The 20,081-nt window shown below is 48.0% G+C and overlaps 1 protein-coding gene and 1 pseudogene across 2 annotated transcripts in view; both read right to left on the bottom strand.

Annotated features, from left to right (window-relative positions):
* The window catches only part of PPP2R2D (protein phosphatase 2 regulatory subunit Bdelta), a 50,625-nt gene extending 36,174 nt beyond the window's left edge, over positions 1 to 14,451 (bottom strand). For both annotated transcript variants that reach the window (XM_025395777.1, XM_025395778.1), the window contains exons 1-2: positions 14,017 to 14,451; positions 13,842 to 13,934 (exon numbers count right to left, since the gene is read on the bottom strand). In XM_025395777.1, coding sequence (XP_025251562.1) covers positions 13,842 to 13,934; positions 14,017 to 14,023 — 100 coding nt within the window. In that variant the 5' untranslated portion in view covers positions 14,024 to 14,451. The remainder of the gene's footprint in view (positions 1 to 13,841; positions 13,935 to 14,016) is intronic.
* Positions 14,452 to 19,151: 4,700 nt separating this feature from the next.
* On the bottom strand, positions 19,152 to 19,805 carry LOC112631868 (annotated as a pseudogene).
* Between the last annotated feature and the right edge of the window lie 276 nt (positions 19,806 to 20,081).

Here is a 20,081-nt window from a genome sequence, read left to right as displayed (position 1 = left end):
TTTTTTTGTGAGACGGAGTCTCGCTCTGTCGCCCAGGCTGGAGTGCAGTGGCCGGATCTCAGCTCACTGCAAGCTCCGCCTCCCGGGTTCCCGCCATTCTCCTGCCTCAGCCTCCTGAGTAGCTGGGACTACAGGCGCCCGCCACCTCGCCCGGCTAGTTTTTTTGTATTTTTTAGTAGAGACGGGGTTTCACCGTGTTAGCCAGGATGATCTTGATCTCCTGACCTTGTGATCCACCCGTCTCGGCCTCCCAAAGTGCTGGGATTACAGGCTTGAGCCACCGCGCCTGGCCTAAGGTATTTTCAAACACGACAAAATGGCAGCCTAAAACAGTTAAAATTCCAGAAAACCGGAGCACAACAGAAGGTGGGGCGATAAGCAGTGCTGAGTCATTATTAGAGGTGCACGGATGGAAAAACCTTCCTCCTTCGAGTTGCCAGAACTCCCTCTTTACCTTTTCTTAAGGGCACTTTTCTCCTTATATCTACAAAACAATGCATTCTTAGTGTGGAACATAAAATGATACAGAAATGTGCAGAACAAAAGCCAAAGTCTCTGTTCAGTGCAGACGTGACCCCCTCCTTCCCCCAGGCACCCCGATGTTGCCCCTGGATATCTGCTTTCCAGAGCAGCATTTATGACCACACTCAGCTTCGGATGGGGTCACTGTTCTTCTGCAAAAAGCTGCTGTTTTTCACCCAACACAGACTGCTCTCCGAGGGGCACAGAATACTCTCACTCCACAAAGTGTGTGTTCTAACACATTTAACCGCCTCACTACTTTTAGGCATTTAGCGTCTTCAACATTGTATTGCTGCAGTGCACATCTTTCGGAAATGCTGGCCTATTTCCTGTAGGATTCCTACAAGTGGAACCTTCGGGTCCTAACCCTTGTGTTAAGTTTGAGAGAGAAATGTCAAATTACCCTCCAAAAAATGAGTATACACGCTTTCCAGAAATGACTAGGAAAAATGGAACATTACTGTTGCTTTAATTAGAATGTCTTTGCTTATTTTATTTGAGACAGGGTCTACTCTGTTCCCAGGCTGGAATGCAGTGGCGTGATCACAGCTCACAGCAGCCTTAACCTACTGGGCTCAAGGGATCCTCCTGCCTTGGCCTCCCAAAGTGCTGGGATTACAGGTGTGAGGCCGGTCATATCTTCGCTCATTAATGCCATTGCTATGATGATTTATGTTAACTCTTTTACTCAACACCCATTTAAAACAAATCAGCCATTAGATGTGGTTAAACATGCAGACCTATTGTTTTTTTCACTCAAATGTTGCTAATTATCAGAGAACTGACTGCCTCTTTCGGGCAGGTGTGGTGACTCACCCAAGGACTCCTAAAAGCACTTCCTGTGTACCGGTGCAGTGCCAGGTGCTGTGCACAATGCAGAAAAGATCAGCACAGCCTGTGTCTTCACACGGCTGCATTCCTATTTTAGTTGTGGTTTTATCATCTCTGGAGATCCAGATAAAATAAGCTCAAGTATGTTTCATGCTCTCAGGTATCTAAAATCATTAGCAAGACTTCTGTGACTACTCCAGGATTGCCTGTTTTCGTGGTTGCCCCTGCCTCTGAGCTCTGAACTCCTGACAGTCCACATCTGCCATGGCAGTCCCATGAGATAATAATGGAGGCCTGTAACCGAGTGAGCCCTACCACCTGGGCTTGGTAAGTGTACTCTCAGACGCTCGCATGGCAAAATGGCCTAACGACGCATTGCTCAGAAAATATCCACCCCCATCATTAAGCCTCGCATGATGTATTTAAGTTCAATTCACCAATCGCCTTTTGTCCCACTCATTACTCCTCTTTCACCCCACTACTGACTCAAACATGGATCTCAGCTCTTTTTCTTCATTTCCAGAGTAGCAACAGTAATAAAAAAACCTAGTCAAAGACACATGTATAATAAATTCAACTGTACTTGGAGAGGAGAGTGTGGAATGGGGGCAGAAGAACTAAAAGGCAAGGTCAATAATTTTTAAAAACTCAGAATACTAATATTCGTAACATATAAAGAACTTCTACAAGCTGGGTGCGGTGGCTCACAACTGTAATCCCAGCACTTTGGGAGGCCGAAGTGGGCGGATCACTTGAGCATAGGAGTTCGATACCAGCCTGGCCAACATGGTGAAACCCCATCTCTACTAAAAATTAAAAAAAAAAAAAAAAAAAAAAATTGGCCGGGCATGGTGGCATGCCTGTAATCACGCCTCACGAGGCTGAGGCAGGAGAACTGTTTGAACCTGGGAGGCGGAGGTTGCAGTGAGCCAAGATTGCACCACTGCACTCCAGCCCGGCTGACGAAGCGAGATCCCATCACAAACAAACAAACAAACCAACCCACTTTTACAGACTGACTTTTTTAAGTTCAGTAGAAAAATGGACAAAAGATGTGACCAAAGCAATTCACAGAAGAGAAACAGTCAACGAATGTGCATGGCCTCTGACAGCGCATCCCCACTCCTGGGCGTCTGCCACCCAGGAAGGGCAGAAGGATGAGACTCTCCCGCACTGTCATTAGAAACACTGGACTAAATAGGTAAGGAAATACTATGCAGACATCAAAAAGGATGAAATGAGCCACATAAAAAGGCAGCCTGGTTAAAAATTTAAGTATGGGCTCTGGACTCAGAACGTCTGCGTGCAAATAATGGGTATAGCACCGATTAACTCTGAGACCTTCACCAAGTAACTTCATCCTCCTGATACTCGATCATCTCATGTATATGATGAAGGCAACACAGTAGTACTTACATCTCAAGGGGCTGCGGCTGGGGGTCAAATGAGCTCGAGTATGGCTGAGCAGAAAGCCCGGTTCACTGTAAGATCTCCAATTATAGACTCTTAATGAAAAAAGGCAAGTGGCGGCTGCATGCCATGGCTCATGCCTGTATTCCCAGCAGTTTGGGAGGCCGAGGTGGGAGGATCACTTGAGTCCAGGAGTTCAAGACCATCCTGGGCAACAGAGCAAAACCCTGTCTCTACAAAGAAATAGAAAAAAGCTGGGCATGGCAGTGCACACCTATAGTTCCAGCTACTCGGGAGGTTAAGTAGGGAAAGGACTGCTTGAGCCTGATCAGGCTGCAGTGAGCTCTGATTGTACCACTGCACTCCAGCCTGGGTGGCAGAGAAGTAAGACCCTATTTCCAAAAAAGGAAAGGAAAGGAAAAGAAATAGCAAAAAACAATATTGAGTAATACAGAAAATCTTATTCAACGTCTACAAAAACGTTCCACATTTGTGGATTAAAAAAGATTGCCGATACACAAACTAGGTTTTAAAATATAAACAAACACATAAACACATAGAAAATGATCTACAAAGATACAGTTAAGAGCAGTGGGTTCTGAGGAAGGCTCCAGGACAGCAGTGGGATGAAGAGGAACTTGCGCTCTGTGCTCTTGATCCAGCTGTTCTCAGCTGTTCTATCATTTGATTTTCTTTAAATAATAAACACTCTATTTTTGTATTGTGAGACAAAACCAGTACAGTCTGGTAAAGAGGAGAGAGGACAGTGAACCCTGAGGTCTGCCCTGTCCTTCACTCCTACTGCTAACGGCTGGCATTCAAGCAGCAGTTCTCAAAGGGTGGTCTGTGGGCCCCTGAGGATGCAACGGTCCTCAAGAACCTCTCAGAGGGTCCATGAGGTCGAGACTATTTTCATCATAATCCTTGTACGTCATCTGCCGTTTTCATGCTGTTGTCATTTCCACGGATGAGCAAAGCCAAGGGCAGGTGGAGCTGCTGGCGGCTCAGCACGATCTGTGGCAGCAGCCCCAAGCTCTCCTTTCCACACCCTACACAGGCAGGGAAAAAGGGAAAGAAAAAGGAAAAAGGCCAGTTTTGCTTAGCTTATTCCCTGATGAACAGTTAAAATAATTCTCCACTTTATGTAATTCCAACCCTGTGATAAAATGTGCCACAAAAGAACTTTTGATGCATCCCCAAGTACAACTGTCCCAAGAAAAAGCACACAGTAGTTGTTTGTGTTGAAAAATAAAACACAAAATTGAGTTTCTCCCATCACATCCTCATAGCACACTTAAGACACCGGATGTGTGGGGACCTCTCCCATCAGCAAGGAAGCAATCGATTCTGCAGCCGCACACCGGCCGGGGTCCCCTGATTCCATTAGATCTTGACGCTGGGAGAAAGCATCAGATCCCACAGGTTGAGTGCTCTGTCCCATGAGACTGCCCCCCACTTCGAAAGCCAAAGGCAAGCCTCACGTTGTGTTACTTGTGCTTCTGACTAACTCGCTATCAATCAGAGTGTCCACAACCCCGACTGAGCACACACATCTCAGGGAAACACTTTAATTTAGCGGTTTATTATAAAGGCTACCACAAAGGACATGGAGGCGATGCAAACGGAGGCGATGCATAGGGCGAGGGATGGGGGCTGAGATGCAGAGCTCCCATGCCCTCTTCGGGCGGGTCCCCCTACAGAAACATCTGGAAGCTATCTTCAAACCCAGCCCATACATAGGCAAGACTGTTTAAATCACTGGCCACTGGTGATCAGCTTAACCTTCAGCTCCCCCTCACCACTCCCCAAGGTTGGGGATTAGGGCTGAAAGTCCCAACCCTCTAATCCTGCCTAGTCTTTCTGGTGACCTGACCAGCCCCCGTTGTGAAGTTACCCAGGGGTTGCCAGCCCTTAGCCAACTCATTCCCAAAAGACACCACTGAAGAGCCCAATGATTTTAGGAGGTGTGTACTAGTGAAGACCAAATACACATTCCACAGTCCCACACAAACTGAACTAGCCCTTTTTTTCATGGAATGCCATTTTTATTTGAAAAAACTGACCAACTTTGGCTTATTAAGAGTTTGGTATATGGCAGAAATTTACTTGAAAATGAACACAGTGAGCCTCTCATTTCACAGAAAATAACTGACGGTATTTGTTACCAATGATAAAATCCAAGCTTTCAACAGAAAATTAGAATTTTGGAAAACTTTTATCTACCACTGCTAATTAGACAGTTTCTCACTTTCTCTTCTGATGAGGTCAGTGGTGACATTAAAAAATATGATTTTCTTCAATTTTATATAATGGAATGTGTTAACATTTAGAAAAAAAAAAGAACTCTATGTAACAACATTTCCGAACGACCCCCATGTGATGGTAACCAAATCATGTCCATGAGCAAAAGACCCACTCTGAGCACAAGACAGACCTCAGGTTCTGACGGAAGAGAGCACAGAAATGTCGCTGACCCCACAGGGCCAGCACACTCAAGCTGCCACCTGGCGAGTTATGGTGCATCGCGAAGAGCCTCCGGGATGACCCCTCCTCTGCCCACATGGAAGCGTCAGGCCACATTTTCTTTACACATTTCAATAAAGTAACTAGAACACACTGAATGCAGAAGCAGTTCTGAGAATCCAGCCATCACCTCTTAAGCCACATATTTTAAAAGTGTGCAAAAGTGTAAAAAAACACTGTTCTTCTCGCTCAATTTGTTTTTGAAAAGTTGTTTCTCACTAAAAATGTTAACACGTAGTAGATTATTTTAAAGTAAAATAAATATTTTAAGTTGTTCTCTTTTAATTTCAAATATAGAAAACGTCAACAGCTATAACCAGCACAAAGGCTCTCTGGATCCTGAGTAGAACTATTAAGAACATAAAAGTATTCCAGCACCAACAGACTTTGCGAACCAACTCTAGGGCAGAGGTTAGCAAACCACAACCTGGGCGACATCTGGCCAGCTGCCTGTTTCTGTAGGCACACTCGTGTGGAAGCAGGGCACAGAGCCACACCCATCCATCTCTGCAGGGTCTATGGCTGTCTTCCTGCTAAAGGCAGAGCTGAATTCAGTAGTTGCAACAGGGACAGTATGGCCTCAAAGTCTAAAATACTTACCATTTGGCCCTTTACAAAGAAGCTTCTCCACCCTGAAACTAGAGTAAGCCAACTTTCCCAACCTTTATTGCAGTAACTTCCTACCTCCATTCTTATCCACCACCATCCATTCTCCAAAGGGCAGAGTGACCTTGTTAAAAACAAAGTTGATGTCACTCCTCCGCTTAGGATCTGAAAAGCTCACAATCACTCCGAGTCCTCAGCACAGTATTCAAGTCCTTTATTCATCATCATCCAGCCCCAGCCAGCCTCTTGCTCATCACAGCCACTTCCTTCTCTGCCAGAAGTCAGACCATGCCAAGCACTGACTTCTCAGAACATACCATGCTCTGTCCAACCTCCACACCAAGCCCTCTCCACCTGGAACCTTCTTCTCCCCTTCCCTTCCTCCCTCTTCTTATACCCTGATGTCCTCCCCTCCACTCCCGACCCAAGCCTGTGTATTGGGTACTTCTTCACATTGCCTCAATGTGCCCTGGCCCAGCCATGGTGCAGGGACCCACCTGCTTGTCTGTGTCCGAACAGAACTTCCTGAAGGCAAGAACCGCATTTCTATTTCCAACAGCCAGCACTAGCAGCCCTTTGGTACACTGTTGTGAACTTTTCAGATGTGCCAGGCTGAAAGCTGGCCCCTGCATTACCCTTCATTTTTCTTAAACTGGCTCCCTGGAGAGAGCGAGCCAGCTATTCTCCTACGCAAGAGGGTCTCTTAAGACAACAGCCTCTAAACAGTTACCAGTTACGTGTGTGTTTGCCAGAACTTTCCATACATTTTCTGGAATCTTCACAGCAACCCTGCAACGGTCACAAGTAATAGTACCCGTTTTACAGATGAGAAAAGAGACAGTAAGTAACTTGCCAAGTTAACACAAAGCCTGAAGAGGGGGAAAAGGGATGTGTACCAAATTCCACATTCACAACGCCTCTCTATCACCTAGTAGTATAGTGACATTCCATACACTGACTGACATCCAGTGGGAGAGACAAGCCTAATGATACATGTGATAAAATTAGGGAACCACAAGCAGGACACAGCCAATTGCTAAACAACACGGAATAGGGAGTGAAAGGATGTCTAAGACGACACTGAATGCTGAGGGGAGCTGGAGCAGGGACTCGCCAAGGGGGATTGGAGGTGGATTTAGAAGGATCAACAGGGCTTAGGGAGTGAAGAGGAAGCAAAAAGAATACTTTAGGGAGAGAAAGAAACAGAGGCAAAGATCAAGGGATGGCAATAATCACTGAATAATAATGGAAACATTAAGAGGCCAGGCCCAGTGGAAGCGATCTGGGCAGGTGGAGATGAAGCAGGTGAAGAAAAACAAGAAACTATTTTTGTGTTTTGTGTTTAAATATAGCTAAAACCAAGCCCCAATACCTTAAAATACAAAAGAATTAACAGTTGTATCTAACACTTGAAAAGCATTTTTCAAGTTATAAAAGCACTGCACATTGTTTGATCTTAACAAAAATCTTCCGATTTAACTTCTAGATAAGCGAGCTGAGGCTCAGGAAGGGGCCCTCAGAGCTGAAAACAGCAGACACAGACCCAACCTGGAACTTCCCATCAGAACAGCAGACTGCTTAAAATCAGGGAATATGGAAAATCACCAGCTATGACTCAGTACCACCATGTATCTTGCAAACTTAACTTCACAACGTACCTATGACCAGGCCAGCCTCCAGAGCATTAAGATTTGGCTGTACTAAGCATGATGAGTCTGTGAATCGTAAGGCACACAACTGATTTCCTAAAGACAGAGGCTTCCTATGAAACTCTCTAAGTCAAACTGCAAAATGTTACTAGACTGACTGCTTGTTTGACGGCCTTCCCCAGAGGATGCTTTCCTGAAAAGTTCTCTTTAATGACACAGATGTAAATATTAACTAAATGAAAATTCTACAATGGAATACAGAAATCAAACCAGGAATAACTCAAATAAGCAGACACCATGTCCCTTCAAGACCAAAAAAAAAAAAACAATGATAAATACTAAACGCCCATTTTCTACACACAGAAGAAATCAATAAATATGACAGACAAGTTTTGCATTCACCAATACCATATTTCATTGATTCGCAGTGCATTTCCCTACATCTTAGTATTTCCAAAGTTAGATGTAGATTTTATATATACACATATAAAAGATATTATAAAAGATTATATGTAAAAGATATACTTAATTTCAGACATATATAATATACAATACACATCATATATAACATACATATAATACATAATACATATTTTATATGTTACATATAATACATAATACATATTACAGATCTGTTATATAATACATAATACATATTTTATATGTTATATATATTACATATTACATATTTTTTCTTTTTTTCTGAGACAAGGTCTCACTCTACTGCCCAGGCTGGAGTGCAGTGCTGCAATCAGAGCTCACTGAAGCCTCTCCCTCCCGGGCTCGAGTGGTTCCCCCACCTCAGCCTCCTGAGTAGCCGGGGCTACAGGTGTGCACCACCATACCTGGCAAATGTTTTAAACTTCTTTTTTTTTTTTTGTAGAGACAACATCTCACGATGTTGCCCAGGCTGGTCTCAAATTGCTGGGCTCAAGGGATCCTCTCCCACCTTGGCCTCCTGAAGTGCTGAGATTACAGTCGTGAGCCACCAAACCAGACATTATCTTACATTCAATGAAAACACAGTAACTTTCTGGTACTAATGCTCAAGTTACCTTAAGTTTTGTTACCTTTTTGTGACTTCAAATGTTTCTTTCTTTCTTTTTTTTTTTTTTTGAGACGGAGTCTCGCGCTGTGTCACCCAGGCTGGAGTGCAGTGGCGCGATCTTGGCTCACTGCAAGCTCCGCCTCCCAGGTTCACGCCATTCTCCTGCCTCAGCCTCCGAGTAGCTGGGACTACAGGTGCCCGCCACCACGCCCGGCTAGTTTTTTGTATTTTTAGTAGAGACGGGGTTTCACCATGTTAGCCAGGATGGTCTCGATCTCCTGACCTCGTGATCCACCCGCCTCGGCCTCCCAAAGTGCTGGGATTACAGCCTTGAGCCACCGCGCCCGGCCTCAAATGTTTCTTTCAAAGTACCAACGTAAACCCCTTGGAAAGGCTATCCTACCAGATTAACCAGATATCCATGTTACTTACACAACTAGCCAGATTCAAGCTTGACTTAAGCAAACAAACCTTCAATTTTGTTTAGTGTGTCTCTTGAGAAACAGGTTAATGTCTAATTCAAAGCAATAAATCATGGATTAAGAAACTGATTAAAGCAAAATCAACAAAAACTCAATACACTTAAAACTACAAATTCTGAGAAGGAACCAGCTGTTATCAAGCTATAAAGTTATATAAAACTGGGTTCGATATAAGACTCTCCTCCCCCAACCCCTCCCCATGGTTTCTCCACAGCAGCAATTAGTGTAACATACAAAGGAGCAAGACCCAAAGCTTCCCTGCAGGTAAGCAGGTCACAGTCATGTGCAAAGTGACGTCGCAGGCAAAGGTACCGCAGCACTTGCTTGACACGCAGGTGTTTCACTCACTTACTGTCTCTGTGAGATCTACTCTTCAAATAGTTTGAGAATTGGTTGGAAAGCGATGCTATTCTTGAATCCTTGTTACTAACGTTCTATCGTTTTGATACGCACTTCCTTTAAAGGCATTCCATTTTCATTTGCCTTCAAAAACATTTCCATACGATTCTTGGTGGTAAGATTTTTACCGAGCTTTAGAACAGCTCCGTCCCAAGACTGGACGGCCACATGCCACAATGCAGCTTCGTCAGTACTGTGCTGGCTGCAAATGGTCACTGAAGCAATACAGAACTCCACAGCTCTGCGGCCAGTCGGCACGGCTTCAAACCCTGGCCCTGCCATATACTCGCTTTGTAACCCAAGTTCATTGCTCCCACACCTTGGATTCTGCATCTGAGACTGGGAAGAACAATAGTTCCTCCTTCTTGGGTTGTGTGAAGATTAACTGACGTGGGAAAAGCATTGCGCGCAATCTCTAGCAGAGAATGACCACTCAGCAACGGTTACCTATCATGACCTTCGTGCCGGGTCCTCTACAAGGGCTGGGTGGGAAGGGGGACACCCAGCCTTCAAGCTTGAGGAGCTCACAGTCTACCAGAGAGAGAAGCAAAGGATGAAGTACCATGTGACACTGCAGAACACATCACACGCTGAATGAGTACGTTCCAGGAGAGGGAGCAGGGGCTGGGTGAAGGTGACTCCATAACATGCAGAAAAAATCTGCACAACAGTTAATTTCCAAGGGAACCACCATTCAGAATCGAAACACTGTGGAGATAGAAGCTAACAAACAGCTCTTCTCCTCGCTTCCTGCCAGAAGCCCCCTGGTTTTACTATTTTAACTCGTGGTCACCTTGGCATACGAACTCACCTAGTCTCACCTTCCAGAAAGGGCAGGAGAGGCAAGTCACCACTGACTGCTGCCCATACACCTGCTTACCAGTAGGACACTTGATAACTTCCTTGTGAGCTCAGCTCTACTCCTACTTGCAGGGGATGAGAAGTCTGATTACCCAGTGGGATCATGACTCTTAGCAAAATGACCTGACCCACAGCTAAACCCAATTCTCTAAAAAAAAAAAAAAAAAAAAAAAAAAAATTGGGGGGGCATCAAATTTTACACAGGCCATCACTTTCATCAGAGCTTATGATTCTGACCCACAGCCCAAAATTATTAGTTTTAGAAACAAGACAGAAATCAAAGCAAAAACCAAAGGCTTTTCCTATGCTACTCACTTCATGACCTCCAAAGTCAGGAGTGCCTGCTCTTACCTCTGCGCCACCTCCTGTGCCCTGGGCACCACCCCACTGAAGTCAGGAGAGGACCCAGGCCTCAATCTCTAAGGCCCTTTCTCCTTACCCATTGTAGAGAGGGCAGAAAGACGGCCAGAGTGCAGGGCTGCAGTAGAGCTCTACAGAGTTGAACTAGGCCCAGAACAGAGCCTTCAAGAACAAAATGCCTCACGAGCCACAAATCTAAACAAATAAAATCCTCTATACCTTAAGTTCTACAGCCTGCGCAGCAGTGCACAATAAAAACCCCTGTGAACTGCCCATCTCTATTTTTTTTGTTTGTTTTTTTTGAGATGGAGTCTCACTCTGACGCCCAGGATGGAGTGCAATGGCACAATCTCGGCTCACTGCAACCTCCACCTCCCGGGTTTAAGTGATTCTCCTGCCTCAGTCTCCTGGAACTACAGGTGGGTGTCACCACATCTGGCTAATTTTTGTATTTTCAGTAGAGACGGGGTTTCGCCATGTTGGCCAGAATAGTCTCAAACTCCTGACCTCAAGTGATCCACCCGCCTCAGCCTCCCAAAGTGCTGGGATTACAGGTGTGAGCCACAACACCCGGCCACCCATCTCTTATCTCTCACCAACATCTCTCCCTCAAGGCTGCGTTGGGCATGACCAGCTTCTTGATTCTTGCTGCTCAGCAATCACTGGTGACCAACGACTACACTTCCCTTCATCATCACTGACTGTGTGGTCTTCATACAAACCAACAGTATCACAACTATGGGACAAATCGATGGTGAGTTATAAATGTGTTAATCTGGATGGGTTACTATGGCCAAAGCACACATGGATTAAAATAGAAAGCTGTGAATACCTACAATAACCAAAACGTGTGGATAATTACCACAAAACAAGATTACAAAAAATAAACCACGACAACTCAAAATACCAAACTTTTGGATTTACTCAAAATTTAACTTAAAATAGGGATTTAAAACTGCAAAAAGTTCCCATCAGTTTAATTCAGAGAACAAAGTATTTGTCAAGTTTTTTTTTTTTTTTTTTTTGAGATGGAGCCTTGTTCTATTGCCCAGGCTGGAGTGCAGTGGCGCCATCTCCACTCACTGCAACCTCCACCACCTGGGTTCAAGTGATTCTCCTGCCTCAGCCTCCCAAGTAGCTGGGATTACAGGCATGCACCACCACGCCCAGCTAACTTTTGTATTTTTAAAAGAGACGAGGTTTCACTATGTTGGCCAGGATGGTCTCAAACTCCTGACCTCAAGTGATCTGTCCACCTTGGCCTCCCAAAGTGCTGCAATTATAGGCATGAGCCACGATACCTGGCCCAAGAATTTTTTTTTAAAGAAAGAATGCTATTTTCACATGTGTAAATTCACAGTTAAAATACACTACTTAGTTATACTTAAATTTTAATTCATTCAGTTTATCATTTTTTTTTTTTCAAGTAAAGAAACGAAGTAGGTGTGGTCACTCACGCCTGTAATCTCAGCACCTTGGGAGAATGATGTGGGCAGACCACTTGAGCCCAGGAGTTCAGACCAGCCTGGGCAACATGGTGAAATCCTCTACGACAATACAAAAATTAGCCTGGTGTGGTGGCGCGTGCATGTTTGTGGTCCTAGCTACTCCAGAGGCTCAGATGGGCCTATGAGCCTATGAGGCAGAGGTTGCAGTGAGCCCAGATCACGCCATTGCACTCCACCCAGCCTGAGCTACAAAGTGAGACCCTGTCTCCAAAACAGAAAGTAAGAGTTAAAAAAAAAAAAAAAAAACAGAAATTAAGGAAGGCATTAAGCCCTCTCACCTTCCTTACTCCCAAACAAGTTTTGCTTTACTTGCGATAGAAGTCACACTTCAAACTTGCTTGGCATATACAAAATCAAACAAAAAAAGGTCACGTATTTTAAATAAATAAAATCAATAAACTTTTTACATCACATAAAATGTACCTAGTTTTAATCTCAAACAGTATACATTATGCATTTCTTAGAGCCCAGTTTCACCTGCTTAATAACCTAGGCCCTGTTTGTGCCAGGGGGCTCAGAATTTCCAGATGTCCTCAGGGGTCATGCACCAAACCAGACACTGCCAGGGAGAGGTACAGGGTAGGGAAGAGGGAGTAAAATGTCATGGGAGGGGCTGAGATGGAGGGAAGTGAACACAATGTCTGACAAGGGGCTTCTAGTAACTTGAGGCAGGGAAGGTGTATTTGGTGCAAACACAAATCATTTTCAAGAAAAGGTTAAAGGTTTACAATGTTCAGTAAGATATATGAACAACAAAAAAGTCACTATGGCTCTAAATCTGAAATATTAATCAAACTTCTAAGACTCGACCAAGTTCTCCATTCAACGGTGAAGAAGGAAAGCTACACAGCTTTTTCACTCGAGGGTGACATGCAAGCTTCATGGGAAGCTGAGGCGGGAGGCACTCCCCAGTTTCCTCCTACCACCCTAAAACTTTGCGCCTGGACCAATTTAACGGTATGATTTAAGGAAAAGACCAGCGAACTTCCAGTAATACCATAAAGTTCAAGACTAAAATCTGGAGTAGAGACTTCAAAATATATCAATAGAGAAAGGAGCAATACTTCACAGTAAAATTCAAGGATTTTAGAACCTCAGAAAGCAGACCTTAACAATCAGGGCGTCCAGCTCTCTTGTTAAGGGTGGACAAACCGAGGCAACCAGCTTGCTCAAGAGCGCACCGGCGAGGAAACGCAGAGCCGGGTGGGGGCCGAGGCCCCGACCCAGCCCTAGGCGCGTTCCCATCCTCCGGGCCATTGTGCCGCGCTGCCTGAGCGCAGAATCTGGACTCCGTTCCCGTCCCCGACTCCGCCGCGGTCTCCACGGTTCCGCCCCGGGCAGGAGGCAGCCCCGGGCGCTGGGTTCGGAGGGCCCGGCCGCCCGTGACCTTGGTGACTTACATAAGCCCCGCCGCGGGCCCGGCGTCTCCGCCCGTGCCCCGCGGGCCAGGACAGCGGACAGACGACGGCCACCCCACGACGGTCCCCCACCACGGACCCCAGCCCGGCCCCTGGCCCCTGCCCCGCCCGGCCCCCATCCTCCTGCCTGCCTTCCTCGGGCGCTTGGGGACCGGAGGCCGCGGTCGGCCTGGGGGCTGCCCGCGAAGGTCCCGGGGCGGGGCGGGGCGCGGCGCGGGCCTCACCTTCGGCCACGTCCTCGTCGATGGCCCCCTTGACCTGCGAGAAGCACCACTGGAAGTCGTTGCTGCCCGCGGGGCAGCCGCCGCCTCCGGCTCCTGCAAACACAACGGGGCGGTCAGGCCGGCCGCGGCCCCCGCCCGCCCCCGCGGCCCCCGCCGGCCCGCGCAGGCCCCTCACCTGCCATGGCAGCCGGCGGCGGGACGGGCGGGGACCGCGGCGGACCAGGGAGACGGCCTCCGCGCCGCTACAGCCGAGCGCTCAGCCCCGGCCGCCGCCGCCGCCGGGGAGGGATTTTTTTTCCCTTTTCAAAATGGCGCCCAATGCCCGTCGCCCCGCTCGATGACGTCATCGCCCTCCGCCTCCTCGGACGGGCAGCGGACGGGGCGGGACGCGGGGGATGCCGGGGGCGTCCAATGCGCCTGCGCCTGCCGACCCCGGCCCTGGGCCCGGCGCCGCTCGGCTTTGGGGGGAAGGGACGCCTGGGCGACTGCGGAGGGTAGCTGGGGTCGGCGGGCGCAGGCCGAGTCCTCGGCCCTCCGCGCTAGGCCTCCCGCAGTGGTCCGGTGTGCGCCCGGCGCTCCCCTGAAGACTAGCGCCGCCGAACGCCCCTACTTTCCGGGAACTCCGGGCGGGCCTGGACTGCGGCCGGGCACGCCTTCAGGGCGCCGCTGGGCTGGACACGCCCCCATCCCGCATCGGCCAATGGGAGCGTGGGTTCTCCACCGAACCGCCAATGGAGGGCGCGCTTGGCGGCGGTGGGCGGGCATGTGGGCCGTCCTCACCTAAGCGCGCCGCACCTGAGCCCTACCTCCCGCCCACTGCCCCCGGCGCGGAGTCTCGCTCGGTACCCCGAGCCGAAGTGTAGGGGCGCCATCTCGGCTCTCTAAAGTCTCGACCTCCTAGGCTCAATCCATCCTACTGCTTCACCTCGGAAGTAGCTGCGAGCACAGGCACGCGCTGCCAGGCTCGCGAATTTTTAAATTTTTTGTAGAGACGGGGGTCTATGTTGCTCAGGCTGGTCTCGAACTCCTGGGCTCGAGCCGTCTGCCTGCCTCGGTCTCCCAACCCCGTCCACCTCCCTTTCGTAGCGCACCGTTGCTCACCAGATGGCTACCTTACAGGTTCTCGGAGCTCCCAGTGCAGTCTTGGGGAAACAGGGCCGATCGTTTCTTCATTTGCGGATGGTTTTCTCTGGCATACTGAGCGATTACGGGTGCTCCTCGACTTGCAGTGGGGCTACCCTCCCCGCCAATAAGCCCTTCCTGAGTCAAAAATGCATCTAATACCCAAGCTACCCATCGTAAAGTTGAAAAATGTGAAGTCGAGCTATCATCAGGGAGACTGTCCCTATGGGATTGATGTCCGGAATCAGAGCTTCTTTCAGTATAGCTGCAGTGGGCGCTGATGGTATTGCACCACTAAAAGACAGTCGCTGCAAATCAAGAACATTCGTCCACTCCAGTCGGAGCTGGAGAGAAAAATCAGAGAAGAAGGAAACGTGTATGGAGAGAGTTGGAATCTTGCACGGGGGTGACTGGAGAAGACTCAGGGATAACGAGTAAGCATGCAGACGTCTAGGAAAGCTTGGCCAGGAGGAGAGACTACCAAGTGCCAGGACAGGAAGGAGGGCCATGCCTGGCATGGGCAGGAGGCAGCCGGAAGCCGCATGGGTGCAGAGTGAGTGGAGGGGAGGCCAGGGGTTGGAGTCAAGGCAGGGAGGTAAGTGGAGGAGGATGGACGGTGGGCAGGCCATTTAGGGGACTTGAATTCTGAGTGAGATGGGCTCATGAACAGAAGAAGATCGTGATGGACTGGGGCTTTCACAGAGCCACCGTGGTTGCTCTGCTGAGAATAGCCTGTGGGGACCCCAAGAGAGGAAGCAGGGAGACCAATCAAGTGGCCAGCTGGGCTGACCAGGCATGGGGATGAGGATAGAGTGGTGAACGTGGGATTGGATGGTGAGAACCAGTTAGATTTCAGAGAAAAGCACTTTGACAGCAGAGGCTCTGGGATTCGCTGATGGAAAAGATGTAGTGTGAGAGAATGCAGGGACTTAGGAATGACTGCTCTCGGGTGGTCTGAGCACCTGGAAGGATGGAGTTTCTGCAACAGAAGGGCTGCAAAAGGCCCATCTGGGTGGGGGCGGTGCAGCCCGACCAGAGGTTCGCTGTCAACACATAGCGCTGTTGCACAGACAAACCTGGAGCACGCAGGGAAGTCAGAGCCAGAGCATCAAGGTGAGAGCACTTAGAGTTTCAAGTCAGGAAACTGGGTAAGGTCACCCCAGGAGGGAGGACAGATGGGGGACAGGACCAAGGACAGAACCCTGAAGGGGTGAGGATGTGGAGGATGAGCGAGCAGCCTGCGAGGTGGGCTCCTGGAGAACCCACTTCAGGACCCATTGAAGACGGGAGGGAGTGGCTGCTCTGTGATGCTGTGTGATGAGTATACAGGATGGACCATTTGGTTGTAGTGACTGGGAGGCCATTACTGACTTGGATGGAGCAGTGACTATGGAATGACAAGTTTGCAGAGGGCTCTGGGGACAGTGGCAGGAGGGGAACTGGAGGCAGTGAATACCTACTTCTCTGTTGAGGAGAAGAGCAGAAAAATCGGGCTGTAATCTCCTTTTTAAAATGTAGATTTAGCCTATCTGCCCAGGAAGGCACTTGAAAAAGTGGGTTAATGACCAGATCCCTCTTATAAAAACCCGACAATTTATACATTTGGAAAAAGAGGAACTTTATTTCTTATACATGGTTACAGCCAGCAAGGTGGCCATCCCCCAGGCCAAGATGGGAGATGGCTCTTCGAAGGAGGAGGGATTGGGGCAGAAGCTCTACGCTGAACAGGTTGGCTAAACATACATAGTCAACAGGCTTTGGGAGGAGCTATGAATACTCAGGAAGGGGGTCCTGACACATGCGTATTGTGTAACACGGACCCAATCTCACTCTGCGGGGCAGACTAAACCTTTGAATATATTACGACTGTAATCCCAGCACTTTGGGAGGCCAAGGCTGGCAGATAACCTGAGGTCAGGAGTTCGAGATCAGCCTGGTCAACATGGCGAAACCCCCTCTTTACTAAAAGTACAGAAATTAGCCAGGTGTGGTGGCATGTGTCTGTAGTCCTGGCTACTTGGGAGACTGAGGCAGGAGAATCCCTCGAACCTGGGAAGTGGAGGTTGCAGTGAGCTGAGACTGTGTCATTACAATCCAGCCTGGGCGACAGAGCATGACTCTGTCAATAAATAAATAAATAAATAAATAAATAACTTACGACTAGGCCCTGTACCTCCAGAGGTCTTTTCAGGACAGAAGGCATGCAGATGTGCAGCCTCTGTAAACCGGCCAGAACCGGTCCCAGGTCAGCATTTTCTTATGAGGAGAAAGTTACAGTCTTCTGTCCAATGAAAGCTGTAGTTACGGCTCCTGGAGCAGGACTGGGGGTCACTTAATGGCTGGTGGAGCTGCAGTTGCTTAAGGTTGCTCATCTCGAGGCCAGTGCTTAGTTAGCTGCTGGAGGGAAGGCAACCCGATAGCAGTGGGAACGTCCTTTTCTCTGTAAGTGTGCCGTGTGTGGCTTCACCCTCCCCTAGCACAGCCTTAGGCCCTGTTTATAATTTGGCATCTTACTGCCACAGAGTCCATTCTGTCAGTCTTACGGTCTCTAGCTTAACGTTAACGCTGGTCTGTTGTGTCTAAACCCCCATTATAGCCTCAGTGTTAAGGTTTTCCTGGGGTCCCCCTGGCCACAGGGGGGTTTGTTCAGCCAGTGGGGGACATAGGATTTTTAGTTCATATGTAATTGCTTTAATGTGTATTAAATATGTCTTTTGAAGTGATGACAAGATAATTAGTTTTTGTTTAGAATATATTTTCTGGTTAATTAGCTACCATTAAACTGTAAAAACAAGATGTAGCCACAAAAGTAACATATTTCTGAGACTGGTGGGCTGCCTTCCCTGCGTTCCACTGTGCATCAGCTGACCAGCAAGAGATTTTTAACTATTCTGATGATGATGCTAAAAACTTAAAATGTTTGGCTAAACCACAATTACTTTTGTGCCAACCTAATAATAGCTCAATGAATTTTTGTGTTTGGATTCTAATTGGTGTTTACAAGTTTCTGAGTATTGACAGCAATTTTATTTTTTAAAATTCTCACAACTGAATTGAAAACGCTTGGTATGTATTAGAATCTAGCCTGTTGTCATCAAAGAAGGCAGTACTATTCAGTAACAAAAAGGCATGAGCTACTACTGATACGAACAGCAGTCCCAAATAGTCCCCGAAATATTATGAAAATGAAAGGAACCGGACACGGAGGCGTGCAAGCTGCATGCACCCCTTTGTTTTACCATACTTTGCCTCATGTGTCAATATAGCGAGGGTATAGTATGTAGTTATTTCATCAAAACTAAGCCAACCATTGCCACGAGCATGTTTTGTGGATGTGGTTAACACCCACAGTCAGTTGACTTTGAGAAAAGGAGATTACCCTTGATAATAATTTGAGTGAGCATCATCCAGTTAATCAAAGGCCTTCAGAACAAATACTGAGGTTTCTTGGAGAACAAATTCTGCCTCCAGCCTCCTGCATCAGCCCTTGCCTGAGCTTCTCGCCTGCTGGCCTGCCCTGCTCACCCTATGCACCCTCTGTTTTTGGACTCGTCAGCCTCCACAATCGTGTGAGCAAGTTCCTGAAAATAAAGCTCATTCCATACACGGTTTCTCTGAAGAATCCTGAAGTTCAAGAACAGGCGAAACTGCTCTATAGGGATTTAAAAAATGGCGTGGGGCCAGGCGCAGTGGCTCACGCTTGTAATCCCTGTACTTTGGGAGGCTGAGGTGGGTGGATCACGAGGTCAGGAGTTTGAGACCAGCCTGGCCAACATGGTGAAACCCCGTCTCTACTAAAAATACAAAAATCAGCCAGGCGTGGTGGAGCACACCTGTAATCCCAGCTACTCAGGAGGCTGAGGCAGGAGAATCACTTGAACTCGGGAGGCGGAGGTTGCAGTGAGCCACGATCGCGCCACTGCACTCCAGCGTGGGCGACAGAGCAAGAGTCCATCTCAAAAAACAAAGAAAAAAGGCGTGAGGCACGAGGGTGGGGGGATTGACTGGAGAGAGCGGGAAGGAACTCCCTGGGTTGGTGGAAGCGGTCTGCGTTCTGATGGCGGCAGCTGTTACACAGCGTGTGTGGTTGTCAAGACTCATTGAACTAGAAACTTAAAGTGGACCCATTTATTGTACGTGAATGATACCTCCATAAAATGGATGTTTTTTTAACGGATTGTTTTATTTTAATGGCTGATCTATGCAATCACAGAGGCCAGTATGTACAGACAAAGGGGGAGCTTTTATTGCTTGGTGTCTTCCTCCTTGGACAAAGTCATGAAGATCTCCTCCTTCTTGGCCTGCAGGTGCTCTTCACGGCGCTTGCGTGCTTCCTTGGTCTTAGACCTGCGGGCCTCAGCCTGGTCAGCCAGGAGCTTCTTGCGGGCCTTGTCTGCCATCAGCCTGTGGCTGTGTTCCATGAGAATCCGCTTGTTTGTGAACACATTCCCCTGCTCCTTCAGGTACGGGCTGTGAACCACGTGGTGTTCAATCTTCCTCAATTCCCGGTGTCTCCTGAGCAGCCAGCGCAGGATCCTCATTCTCCTCATCCACGTGACCGTCTTGGCATTCGGGCATTGGCTGTACCCTTTTGCTTACCAATGCCTATGGGCCTGCCCTTCCGGCGGGCCAAGGTGCTTTTCCGGCCTTGAGCCGGGAATGGACAGTCACTGGCTTGTGGATGATCAGCCCATCTTTGATCAGCTTCTGGATCTGCTGACGGGAGTTGGCACTGACGAGTTCATTGGTCTCCTTGGGGTCCAACCAGGCCTTCTTCTTCCCACAGCGGAGGACATGAACAGCGAGCCTCTTCTGAAGCCTGAGCATTCTCATGGCTGTGGCTGCAGCAGCGAAAGGAAAGAGCTCAAATGGGTTGTTTTAAAGTCTAACTTACCATACATTTTCTCCAAGTCTATAAAGGAATTTATATCTAAAGAGTCTGCAAATCATACTTCCCCCAAATACCTTTATTTAAAAATATTTTTTATTTAATTTTCTTTCTTTCTTTTTTTCCGACGGAGTTTCACTCTGTCACCAGGCTGGAGTGCAATGGCGCAATCTCGGCTCACTGCAACCTCCGACTCCCTGGTTTAAGCAATTCTTGTGCCTCAACCTCTG

This window comes from Theropithecus gelada, chromosome 9 (assembly GCF_003255815.1).
Source record: "Theropithecus gelada isolate Dixy chromosome 9, Tgel_1.0, whole genome shotgun sequence".
NCBI classification, from domain to species: domain Eukaryota; kingdom Metazoa; phylum Chordata; class Mammalia; order Primates; family Cercopithecidae; genus Theropithecus; species Theropithecus gelada.
This window is presented reverse-complemented; position numbering and strand designations above follow the sequence as displayed.